This window comes from Salvelinus alpinus, chromosome 13, assembly GCF_045679555.1.
Source record: "Salvelinus alpinus chromosome 13, SLU_Salpinus.1, whole genome shotgun sequence".
Classification (NCBI taxonomy): domain Eukaryota; kingdom Metazoa; phylum Chordata; class Actinopteri; order Salmoniformes; family Salmonidae; genus Salvelinus; species Salvelinus alpinus.
Window position 1 is genome coordinate 17953770 of NC_092098.1, and position 13777 is coordinate 17967546.

At 41.3% G+C, this 13777-nt stretch overlaps 1 protein-coding gene across 2 annotated transcripts in view; it reads left to right on the forward strand.

The window, feature by feature from the left end:
• The window catches only part of LOC139537234 (ephrin-B1-like), an 84313-nt gene extending 76027 nt beyond the window's left edge, over positions 1-8286 (forward strand). For both annotated transcript variants that reach the window (XM_071338326.1, XM_071338327.1), the window contains exons 4-5: positions 410-547; positions 3287-8286. In XM_071338326.1, the coding sequence (XP_071194427.1) occupies positions 410-547; positions 3287-3669 (521 nt within the window). In that variant the 3' untranslated portion in view covers positions 3670-8286. The remainder of the gene's footprint in view (positions 1-409; positions 548-3286) is intronic.
• The last annotated feature ends 5491 nt before the right edge of the window (positions 8287-13777 follow it).

The following is a 13777-nucleotide window of genomic DNA, read 5'->3' on the forward strand; positions in this document are numbered from 1 at the left end:
CCTCATATGCACACTTCAATGATGTTCCAGTCGATGAAATCTCCCTTAATGCCAGTGTATCCCCTTAGACTTCTGCATGGCATCGATGGGACTCAGGTGAACCATGAAAAAAGTGACTCATGCATTTTTGTCAGGAGACAAGTTACATAATTTCTTATAGCTTAATTTGGCAAGGTATAGCAGATACTGTCATGCATGTCTCAAAATATGACATGACTTGTCAGTTTTTAATTTGAAAAGTGTGCCATCGACTACTTTGAAGAAATTGAGTTCAAAGGAACTGATAAATATGTCTCTCATTCCAAACCCCATTTTCAAATCTTTATTGGAAAATTATAAAAATAGCAACAGAATTTACAATATTCACATTAGAATCTAACTTGGTTGACTTTCTTCATCTAAATTGCAGACCCAAACACAGTTGTACCGGACCCAGTTATAACAGACAAGCCAAGCCAAGACCAGGACAACACTGTGAAGGAGACAACCACCAGCCCAAATAAGAAAAAGGGGGGAAGTGGTGGGGCTGTGGAGCCAGGCAACAAAGGTGAGGATGCTCAAACTTGTGGGAAAAGGAGTATTTGTCTCAGTATGAGCCCTGTTTCCCTGTTTTGTGTTCTAGTCCTCATTATCAGTAGATTGGACTGTAACCTTCAATGCCAAAAGGTCATGGTTTTGCTTCCAATACTGTATCCCACATTGTGAAACCATTTGTTACTGCATTTTCTAAGTACAATGCTTCCCCACGTCTGCCACACACATATTCTCGCAGTCCAGGGGAGGCTGGTGGGAGGAGCTATAGGAGGATTGGCTCATTGTAAAGACTGCAAACTAATAAATGGAACACTACCAAACACATCAAACGTATGGGAACCACATGTGTGACTCCGCTCCATTTATTCTATTCAAGCTATTACAATAAGCCTGTCCTGCTATAGCTCCACCCACCAGCCTCCTCTGTTTCGCACGCATGCACAAACACAGACACAAAAGTATTATATTTTTCCATTTTGGTTTGAGAAAGCTACACTGATCTTCTTTTTTAATTATGCTGAGTAGTAATGTGGATAGACAGACACAGTGTTCGAGTGTGGTAATGAAAAATTAAAACCATATCTGCTCGGCTGAGATCTAGCCGCAGATGATAAAATTATCAGAGACTATTAAATCCATCAGCAGGGTTTTTGCACATTAGATATATCCATTTGTGTTTGTTTTGCTTGGGTTTCAGTCACCAGAATGGTCTTTTTTCACAGGGAGGCAGAAAATGCTAAAGTTTACATAGGTTTAGAAAGTAATTTGGGCCCTAGAGTTCTGGCTCTGCTGCAGGACAAACAAAATGGCCTTCCCTCTCATCCTGGAGAGCTGCCAAGTCTCCCACAGTGGGGTTTTCTTTCAATTTGAAGGTTTGGCAGTCATCTTTCTTGGTGTGTTACTTTGAACTTTTGTTTCTGTCCTATTCCTTTACCTGCACATGAGAGCTCCGCCTAACAACCTTTTGCGTCTGACTTCTCTTATACCACGGGTGAAGAGGAATGTAATAAAGGTGCGCAGTTTATCATGCCTGTCTGCACAGCTCCACAGCTGAACGCTGAACAGTGGCTAAATGGGCACAACTGATCCAAAGCCAATCAGGACAACAGACAAAATAAATGCATGGGATTATTGTCAGAGCTTCCAGCAGGAGCAAAATGATACGTTTCAATTTACAAATACTTCAGCATTTAAACAGTCAGGGATACTGTTGGGAGGTTTATCCCTCTGCAATAAAGTGAAAAGGTACTGAGATATCCGGTACAATGCTTTGCCTTTGTGGTGTTGAAGCTTTGACAGAGGAGCACAGGTACCATCTGTATCTGCTTATTATGGCAGAAAAAGGCTTTTATCAAGCTGCTTCCTTCTGCCTATCATTCATTCAGTGGAAAGATCAAATGTTGTTTTGCCTCTGTAATACAAAGAGGTAATACCTCGTTTTAATTTGTATGCACATTTTTTTCCTGAGCCATTAAGGTCTTTGGAAGCAGAAAAGGTCTCAGCAGAGTGTGAGGAAAGCACATTATAATAACACTCACAGTCATTCATGCTCAGCATCTAAATTAAACTGGGTAGAGAGATGGCCAGAATAGATTTCTATAAATTATTCAGAACATTCTGAAGTGTTGGCATGGGTCTACAGTTAGGTGCAAATGTGAAAATTAGTTCACCCAGAAGTCATTTGAATAATTCTAGTGTTTTAGAATCGTTCAGACGATCTTGAGGAAAGCTAATGTTCCATGTCACGATAACGTCCTCATGCTCATTAACCGGCAGGTGGTCTTGACTTCATTAATATGAGCGAGAACAAACTAGTCTTTTGTTCACAAAATAGTCTTCTGTTCACTCGACATATTCTTGACAAGCTGGAAAATAAAAGCAGTGGGGACTGACAGACACTGATCAGCTCCATCGCCTTCAACACACATTGGGCTCTATGGTCTCGTGTAAGATCAATAGTCGACTGTTTTCCATCTGTCAACTTTGAAATGGGGTTTTCTTCCCCTTTCATCAGGGTCGTCTTACCCTGCAAAATGAAAGAAAATAATAAGAGCTGGGAATAATTCCAGTGGTGATTTGGTTATGTTTGGGATCACTGTGGAATCCATTTCTCTACCCCCAGTGTAAATGCAGCTAGCAGCCTCTGATTTGACAGTGCAGCAGCAGTGTTGGGCAGGCAGGCAGACAGCGGTGGAAGCTGTGCTCCCAGGCAGGCAGCGCTGGGATGCAGTGAAGTATACATAGTGAAAGGAAGGAGGGATAGGGAGGGAGGCTTCAGGACCACACAGGAAATAGGCATGCCACTCTAATTGGACTCAATCCTCATCCTCTGTGTCTAATAGAGGGACTGGTGTTGTTTTCTTTTCCCTCGCAGCCGGGTTATATACGTTTAAACAGTTTCTCTTCCTTTACCCCCTCATGTGGAGTTATAACATATGGCTAAACATACACAGTTTAATCCTCCCCTCGCTCTCAGGATGCATGCCAAGAAGAAATGAGCTATCATCTGTGGAAAACGGACACTCCCACACGCTCACAAAGGCCACACAGTCAGGAAGCCCCTAGCTACTCAGTCAATTCAGAGAAATAATGGAAGAAGCCTTTTTCTCATTGAGAACCCATTTGCACCCTCGCAGGGTTCCACCTCTGTCCTGATCAGCAACAGTACAGCTTTGTCTGACTTGGCTGCCATGCAGACCACCGCTTGTTCATTCCCTGCTGCTAACTGATTCCTTTATTTTTCCATCCACAGACACCATGAACCAGGACAACAAGTCCAACTCAGCAGAGGGTATTTTTGCCTCCAAGCCAGCGCTGTTTGCTGCCATCGGGGCGGGATGCGTCATCTTCCTGCTGATCATCATCATCCTCATCGTCCTGCTGATCAAGCTGAGGAAGAGGAACCGCAAGCACACCCAGCAGCGGACCACCGCTCTGTCACTCAGCACGCTGGCCAGCCCCAAGTGCTCTGGGAACGCTGGCTCAGAACCCAGTGACATCATCATCCCTCTACGGACTACAGAAAACAACTACTGCCCCCATTACGAGAAGGTGAGCGGGGACTACGGCCATCCGGTTTATATAGTCCAGGAGATGCCCCCGCAAAGCCCAGCCAACATCTACTACAAGGTCTGAGGCAAAGACTATCTTTAGGATGTTTGCTTGTAGGGGAGAATTCTGGCCTACCTTTTACTACCTTGTCCATCTGATGTTCAAAAACACTTTTGATGTTCAAAATAGCATCACAAGAACAGAAATGAAAAACAGGTCGTCATGGACACGGTAGTTGAATAATTGTTTGTTTCCAGATAGGCCAAAGGGCAGGGTTTGGAGGGTTTGTGTCGTCTTCTCTTCCTGCTTCTTACTAGAAATTGAATTCACCCAAGTTTTGCTATTCTGTGTGTCTGAGAGGACTGTAAGATGGTCAAGCCTATGGAGTAGAGAAGCTATTGCTCTGACAATGGAGACAAGTTGCAAACAGGGTATACTACACAAACAAAGGACCCGCGATAGGGCTGTCGCTCATGGGCTCCATTCCTGTAATGAAGCCTCCATGGTTTGCTCAGAGACAGAAAAAGGCACAGTGTGATGATATAGCATAACACACTTCCCTTTAATATGTTTTACCTGCACTATTATTTTTTATCAGTCACCTACAGTAGCTCCCTCTTCACCAATGTCTGCTCCTTCAACATTGTTTATTTTCTACTGTATATCCAGTTAATACATACAATATTATGGTAAATATTAATATTTTTCATGTGTCCTTTAGTGATACTTTGCCACTCTTTCTCTTATATATATATATATATATATATATATATATATATATATATATATATATATATATATATTACACATACACACACATACACACACACATACACACACACACACAGTACCAGTCAAAAGTTTGGACACACCTACGCATTCCAGGGTTTTTCTTAATTTTTACTATTTTCTACATTGTAGGATAATAGTGAAGACATCAAAACTATGAAATAACACATATGGAATCATGTAGTAAGCAATAAAGTGTTTAACAAATAAAAATATATTTTCTTCAAAGTAGCCACCCTTTGCCTTGATGACAGTTTTGCACACTCTTGGCATTCTCTCAACCAGCTACACCTGGAATGCTTTTCCAACAGTCTTGAAGGAGTTCTCACATATGCTGAGCACTTGTTGGCTGTTTTTCCTTCACTCTGCAGTCCAACTCATCCCAAACCATCTCAATTGAGTTGAGGTTGGGTGGTTGTGCAGGACAGGTAATCTAATACAGCACTCCATCACTCTCCTTCTTGGTCAAATGGCCCTTACACAGCCTGGAGTTGTTTGCGGTCATTGTCCTGTTGAAAAAACAAAACATTTTGCTTACTACATGATTCCATATGTGTTATTTCATAGTTTTGATGTCTTTACTATTATTCTACAATATAGAAAATTAAGAATATTAAGAAAAACCCTTGAATGAGTAGTTGTGTCCAAACTTTGGACTGGTACTGTATGTAAAAAAAAAACACACATCGATCTAGGTGACATACTTGTGTTAAATAAGTGTCTCCTCTTCTACTTCTCTAAGCTTGTCTGAACAGGCAAAGTCAGTTATGCAACTGTGGGGGGAAAAAACGAGCAACGAAGGTGCCTCACCCTGGATATAAATTAATGAAAAACAAATAGCTCATACTCAATCATGGTGAGAGGCCATCATGACTGAAATAAAAGAAAACAAAGGTTGTTTCAAATTGACAAGTCACTTCTGTATCTGAACAGCCTCAAGGGGTTTTGCTCCTCTTAAATTAGGCCAGAGTTTTCCCTTCAGTGAAAAAAAATAACAAGATCTGATTTGTATGAGCAGAAAAGGTGTGGGCACAATTAAGATGTTATCAAACCTTTCACTCCCACCTAAAGGTCGTGCTCTCAGAAGAATTGGATGGCTTTGAAGGGAATGAGTTGTGTTCACCGAGTGGTATGACATTTGTAGTGTTAGTTCTGCACCCGGAGACAATGGAATGGATAGGGATGTTGCTAAAGATGGTTTTATTGTTTTCCACATTCCCTTTGGGGTCTGAATTCATTCATAGTCACATACTGTAGACATGGTGCCTGGATCAGTCATGTGCTCAGAATGAGAAGTGGGTGCAGGTAATGTCAGTCATGTGTGTGGTGCATCTCAATAAAAGCTTGTTTCAGGAGAATAAATGATAATAGAAAGAGTTTGGCAACCAGCTCCAGTCCCTATTCTCCTCAGCTGTGCGATGGTGGGAAAACCAAACCTTTCAAAATCACTTAGCGCAGATGAGGCACAGAGTAGACACTTAAAGTAAATAATGATTCTACATTACAAATTGTTGTACAAAACGTAATTGCAATACAGTACATTTTTATCTTAAACAATTCCTGCTCATGAAAAGGCTTTTTTAATTCCTAAAGAGTTGTTACCACCGCAACGGGGTGGCGCTTAAACATCTCTGGTGTCTTCAGGAGGACAACTAATGACTTACAATTCCTATCACATGGCAACCTCAAAGACCAGGGAAGATTACACTGGTACCAAATAGATTTCAACATGAATCATTACACGTACAGTATTTTCTGTGTCAATATCTTATCTCCATGTTCTGAAGTTGGTCCCGTTGTTTAGTTGTGTGTGTTTATTGTGAAAGAAGATAGATACTGTCCTGTATTTACAGTAGAGGTTATTCTGGCATATTTTTCATGTTGATAACATTGACATTATTTAAAGTTATTAAGAAGTATAGCAGCAAGAGCAGGACATGTGCGACCAGTTTGTTGGCATTGTTTCAGATAATTAAGGTGCCACCAACCTCCTGTGCTGTACACAGACATATTTGTTGCTTTGAGGGCTATAGTAGACTGCCTGTTCTTCTATAAAAAAAAAATGTTTTTCCCCCAGTCTGGATTTATGTTGATACATTCACATTTGTTTGGCTTAAAAAGGGCCTAGAAAAAATGTACTATTGCCTTCCTAGTGTCTTGTACATTGTCACCTACATTGAACAAATACATTGTTTACAACATATACAAAATGACTGTAATCATGATTTGGCATTACATTTTTTTAAACATATTTTGTTCAATACTGTAACTAAGTTTTATCGAGGGCACAACTCAATAAGTGATATAAAAATAAATAAACCTCAGATGAAGTCAATGACAAACTGGTGACCAACAGAATCCAAATTCTTCAGATATTGAACAAACATTGTGTGGTTGTTGTGTGTGGTTTGTCATTGGGTAAAGGTGTAGTTGAATACAATGATAATCGTCAAAATGTTGGAAGGATAATGTCTACACCACTGTATGGTCTTCAAATAACACTACCACAAACACCCTGTGGTCCTAGAAGTGACATCCATTTATTGCTTGTTTATTATTGTTTGGTTAGTTCAGTGGCCTAAAATAATGTAAATATTTGAAAAAATTAAATTTAAAAGTTACATTTAATAGAGCCCCATTTTTGAACATATTTGTTTTTTTGTATGCAGAATTTTGTAAATAGGTGTGTTTTTGGAAATACATTTCATATAAATCTTGTTTTATTTTATTTTATAGATAACACATCTCTTAGAGCCAGTGTTTAAGTGTCAGGCATTGCAAGGAGGGAAGAAAATCGTATCATGGTTTACCACATACATTCAGCATGAGAGATTTTTCCCCCCTCAGTTTCATTCTAGCTGTCCCAGATTTTTTGTTTGTGGGTACTGGATTGAGAACCTAGAGAAGGGCTAGACACTCTACTATACATGTAATCGATTTTCTCTGTGACAGTCACCCCTTGAAATCAATGGAACTGTTAGTGAACGTAAAACAGGGGAGGGTCAGCAACCAGTTAAATATCTGATGCCTTGATCAAGATTCATCTGAGTATAATAACATACTCCATAGGTAAATAAATAAACCCATGCTGATTTAAAATATTCAGATGGACAGAACATTATTCCGGGCATCTTTTTGGCAGTATATTATTCTGGGCAAGTTTCCCTAAACTCTGTATTTTCTCACAGACCAAGGATACAGTCATTCCATCTCTAGTTGTGAGAGTCCAAGGGGGAGCAGTGGGCTTGGAGCTCTGCTGAGCTTGCGACTTTAGGAAATAAATAAGGCCAGCATACATGGCTCGATCTCACTCCTTTGTCAGCCCTCAAGGTGAAATGGAGATGCTCTCTTGACCTTTGCAGATTATCACAATATTATCTCTGGCTCTCTCTAATGATAAAGCAGCTCAAGCCCCAGACATTTCTTCAGCTATCAGCCGCCACACAGCCAAGTTCAGCCAGACTCTGCTGTGCTGTGTGTGGTGGCCAGGCCGCTCACAAAGGAAAATATTCCAGCAGTGATTAGCGACATGATAGCGGAAGTACAGTACATGAACTTATACAGCTCCATGCTATTGGAGTATTAAAACAGTGTTTTGGTTTTCCTGCTCATCACAGTTTAAACAGTACTGGCCTGTTCACTTTGACTGGTTGCTCACGTTCCCTGCTCTGTGTCATTATTGTCATTGTTTTATTTCTGTTCATGATACAGTATTATTTTCAATGTACATGTATGCAATCCCAGTGCATTTGTGTTTTTTGTATCTGCTCCATGTTCATATTTCGCCTTTCATTCACACGCAGCTTCAACCCATGTTCAACATAACCAGTTACTATGGAATGGAAATTCCATGAGCCAAGTTTGAAATCCTGATATTGCATATTGATAAATAAATTTTTCCTATGGAATTTATCTGGTGTCTTTTATTTCAAAATGTATAGAAAGCAGATGGTGCATTGAACCATGCACAGTATAATGAGTCTTACGCAAGGCAGCACTGATATGGGTTTTATTGAAAACCAATTCAGAGTGTATATCTTGACTGCCACATTTCTTAGCTGAACAAAATAAATGTGGTTGTATAGCTACACTACATGACCAAAAGTATGTGGACACTGCTCGTCGAACATTTCATTCCAAAATCATGGACATTAATATGGAGTTGGTCCCCCTTTGCTGCTATAAACAGCTTCCTCTTCTGGGAAAGCTTTTCACTAGATGTTGGAACATTGCTGCGGGGACTTGCTTCCATTCAGCCACAAGAGCATTAATGAGGTCAGGCACTGAGGTTGGGTTATTAGGCCTGGCTCGCAGTTGGCGTTCCAATTCATCCCAAAGGTGTTCGATGGGGTTGAGGTCAGGGCTCTATGCAGGCCAGTCAAGTTCTTCCACACCGATCTCGACAAACCATTTCTGTATGGACCTCACTTTATGCACTGGGGCATTGCCATTCTGAAACAGGAAAGAGCCTTCCCCCAAACTGTTGCCACAAAGTTAGGAGTACAGAACCGTCTAGAATGTAATTGTCTGCTGTAGCGTTAAGATTTCCCTTCACTGGAACTAAGGGGCCTAGCCCGAACCATGATCAACCATGGTGATCTTAGGCTGCTCGGCCATGGAAACCCATTTTATGAAGCTCCCGACAAACAGTTATTGTGCTGATGTTGCTTCCAGAGGCAGTTTGGAACTTTGTAGTTTGATTTTGAGAGAGAGAGAGAGAGAGAGAGAGAAAAAAAACTGGGTGTTTTAGTGTACAGTGATGGCCAAAAGTTTTGAGAATGATACAAATATTAATTTTCACAAAGTTTGCTGCTTCAGTGTCTTTAGATATTTTTGTCAGATGTTACTATGGAATACTGAAGTATAATTACAAGCATTTCATAAGTGTCAAAGGCTTTTATTGACAATTACATGAAGTTGATGCAAGAGTCAATATTTGGTGATAGGGGAGTTTCCTGGCCATGGACCCAAAATATCGATGTTTTGTTCCCCGAGCCACTTAGTTATCACTTTTGCCTTATGGCAAGGTGCTCCATCATGCTGGAAAAGGCATTGCTCGTCACCAAACTGTTCTTGGATGGTTGGAAGAAGTTGCTCCCGGAGGATGTGTTGGTACCATTCTTTATTCATGGCTGTGTTCTTAGGCAAAATTGTGAGTGAGCCCACTCCCTTGGCTGAGAAGCAACACCACACATGAATGGTCTCAGGATGCTTTACTGTTGACATGACACAGGACTGATGGTAGCGCTCACCTTGTCTTTTCCGGATGCCCCAAACAATCGTAAAGGGGATTCATCAGAGAAAATGACTTTGCCCCAGTCCTCAGCAGTCCAATCCCTGTACCTTTTGCAGAATATCAGTCTGTCTCTGATATTTTTCCTGGAGAGAAGTGGCTTCTTTGCTGCCGTTCTTGACACCAGGCCATCCTCCAAAAGTCTTCGCCTCACTGTGCATGCAGATGCCCTCACACCTGCCTGCTGCCATTCCTGAGCAAGCTCTGTACTGGTGGTGCCCCAATCCCGCAGCTGAATCAACTTTAGGAGACGGTCCTGGCGCATGCTGGACTTTCTTGGGCACCCTGAAGCCTTCTTCACAACAATTGAACCGCTCTCCTTGAAGTTCTTGATGATCTGATAAATGGTTGATTTTGGTGCAATCTTACTGGCAGCAATATCCTTGTCTGTGAAGCCCTTTTTGTTCAAAGCAATGATGACGGCACGTGTTTCCTTGCAGTTAACCATGGTTGACAGAGGAAGAACAATGATTCCAAGCACCCCCCTCCTTTTGAAGCTTCCAGTCTGTTATTCAAACTCAATCAGCATGACAGAGTGATCTCCAGCCTTGTCCTCGTCAACACTCACACCTGTGTTAACGAGAGAAACACTGACATGATGTCAGCTGGTCCTTTTGTGGCAGGGCTGAAATGCAGTGGAAATGTTTTTTGGGGATTCAGTTCATTTACATGGCAAAGAGGGACTTTGCAATTAATATCAATTCATCTGATCACTCTTCATAACATTCTGGAGTATATGCAAATTGCCATCATACAAACTGAGGCAGCAGACTTTGTGAAAATTTATATTTGTGTTTCTCTAAACTTTTGGCCACGACTGTACATTTCTTCTCCGTTGACTGTTTCGTTGATGCTATCCATTTGTTCCGAGCCTCAGCTCACAGCACACATCTAATGAGCAAATGTTGCTCTCATGGCTGGAGTTAGTGCAGGAGGTCTTGTAATAAATGTGTATTTGCAGGTTGATCTCTAACTGTGGATATCTCTGCTGCTGACTCATCCTGGTGTTTGACATCCTCGCTTTTTGACATCCAAACTGGCGATTGATCCAAATTAACAAATCATCTGCTGTTGCAGTGATCCCTATTAGCTCCCTGAAGTCCTCCAGAATTTATAGAAATTAAACTCTTCAAAGTGATAATTTATTTAGATATTGCTGGTTATTTTAATCTCAAACACAACCACAGCAAGCTCTTAGGTGTTGTCACTTCAAACAGAAGTCCAGTCAAACACATGTATTTGGTGGTATTAATTGGAAGTATCCTGTCTCTCTCACGGTTTGCTAAATGTTTGGCATTGCATTAAATGTAAGGCATTGAATCGGTTCTTAAACAGATGTTCCAGGCACTCCCCAATACATGTTTCATCCTCAACTATTTCAGACACTCTGTTTGTGAAAGAAAATTCAGCACATATTTCTTTGACTTCTCAAAAAGTTTCATAAGTGCCACTGTCAGCAAATATCTTGTCATGAATATAAAAAAATAAACTTTTCCATATTTGCTTCATGGAGTGAAAGAAAACTGTCTGGAGGGAAGAAATCCTTACATGCACCGCCTTCAAGAGAAAAGTGAATGCTAACGCTGCTAACTTTGGAAACTTGCCTCTCCTCCCTGCAACTTTAATTTGTTCCTCTTGGAACAGAACAGCAGAGCTAGAAAGCGGTGCTGGGCCATGTGACCCAGTAAGGCAGCAGACTTCCCATTAGATAAAGGGTTCCACCTATCCCAACCCATCACTTCAATGTGAGAGTTATAATATAGAGATCTATGTGTTCATAAAAATCTAACCAAGGCTGTTCACCCTCAGGAGGGCCACGCATTATCTTGCATTCGTGAGCTCAAGGTCTGATTTTACTGTTAAAATGTTGTTGTTGTTTTTATTCACGGGAAGACCAACGTGGTATTCCATTCTGAACACAGTAGGGAGAAAAGTACAAACGTTTATATGGCACAATAAATAAGCAACATTATGCAGTAAGCAACCGATCTAACATAAAGAAGATGGTAGAAGTAATTGATTATTTAAATAAAATGGTGCCGAAGAAGATGGCCAACGTTTTACATGGCCGTAATCAATTGTGCAATTTGTTCATTTTTTTTGCTTATCCTATCAACGGGAATTTAAGAACTGTAATATCTTATGTTTCACCGAGTTGTGGCTGAACGACGACATGGACAATATAGAGCTGGAGGGAGTTTCAATGCACCTGCAGAACAGAGAAGCTACGACAAAGGGTGGTGGTGTGTGTCTTTTTGTCAATAACAGCTCGTGCGCAACGTCTAATATTAAAGAAGTCTCAAGGTATTGCTCGCCTGTGGGTAGAGTACCTTATGATAAGCTGTAGATCACACTAACTACAAAGAGTTCTCATCTACGCATATTATTCGTAGCCGTCAATTTACCACCACAGACAGAGGCTGGCACTAAGAGCGCAATCAACCAACTCTATAAGGCCATAAGCAAACAAGAAAATGCTCACCCAGAAGCGGCGCTCCTAGTGGCCGGGGATTTTAATGCAGGCAAACTTAAATCAGTTTTACCACATTTTTACCAGCATGTAACATGTGCAACCACAGGAAAAAAAAACTCAAGACCACCTTTACTCCACACACAGAGATGCATACAAAGCTCTCCCTCGCCTTCCATTTGGCAAATCTGACCATAATTCTATCCTCCTGATTCCTGCTTACAAGCAGGAGCAAGAAGTACCAGTGACTCGCTCAATACGGAAGTGGTCAGCTGGCGTTGATGCTACATTACAGGACAGTTTTGCTAGCACAGACTGGAATATGTTCCGGGACTCATCCAATGGCATTGAGGAGTACACCACCTCAGTCATTGGCTTCATCAATAAGTGCATCGACGACGTCGTCCCCACTGTAACCGTACGTACATATCTCAACCAGAAGCCATGGATTACAGACAACATCCATATCGAACTAATGGCTAGAACTGTCGCTTTCAAGGAGCGGGACACTAATCCGGACGCCTATAAGAAATCCTGCTATGCCCTCAAATGAACCATCAAACAAGCAAAGTGTCAATACAAGATTAAGATTGAATCCTACTACACCGGCTCTGATGCTCGTCGGATATGTCAGGGCTTGAATTCTATTACAGACTACAAAGGCAAACCTAGACGTGAGCTGCCCAGTGACGCGAGCCTACCAGATGAGCTAAATGCCTTTTATGCTCGCTTCGAGGCAAGCAACACTGAAGCATGCACGAGAGCACCAGCTGTTCTGCATGACTGTATGATAACGCTCGTTAGCCGGTGTGAACGAGACCTTTAAACAGGTCAACATTCACAAAGCCATGGGGCCAGATTGATTACCAGGATGTGTCCTCAAAGAATTCGCAGACCAACTGGCAAGTGTCTTCACTGACATTTTCAACCTCTCCCTGAATGAGTCTGTAACAGACGCCTCACAAGTCCTCAACTGGCAGCTTCATTTAATATTACCCGCAAAACACCAGTCTCAATATTCAACAGTGAAGAGGCGACTCCGGGATGTTAGCCTGTAATTGAACCCACAAATGCTGATGCTCCAGATACTCAACTAGTCTAAGGAAGGCCAGTTTTATTGCTTCTTTAATCTGAACAACAGTTTGCAGCTGTGCTAACATAATAACAAAAGGATTTTCTAATGATCAATTAGCCTTTTAAAATGATAAACTTGAATTAGCTAACACAACGTGCCATTGGAACACAGGAGTAATGGTGTCTGATAATGGGCCTCTGTACGCCTATGTAGATCTTCCATTAAAAATCTGCAGTTTCCAGCTACAATAGTCATTTACAACATTAACAATGTCTACACTCTTTCTGATCAATTTGATGTTATTTTAATGGACAAAAGAAATGCTTTTCTTTCAAAAACAAGGACATTTCTAAGTGGCTCCAAACTTTTGAACATGAGTGTACATGTTTCAAGCAGACCACCATATTCCCTGTGCCCAAGGAATCGAAAGTAACCTGCCTAAATGATTACCGCCCCATAGAACTCACGTCGGTAGCCATGAAGTGCTTTGAAAGGCTGGTCATGGCTCACATCAACAACATCCTCCCGGATACCCTAGACCCACTCCAATTCGCATACCACCCCA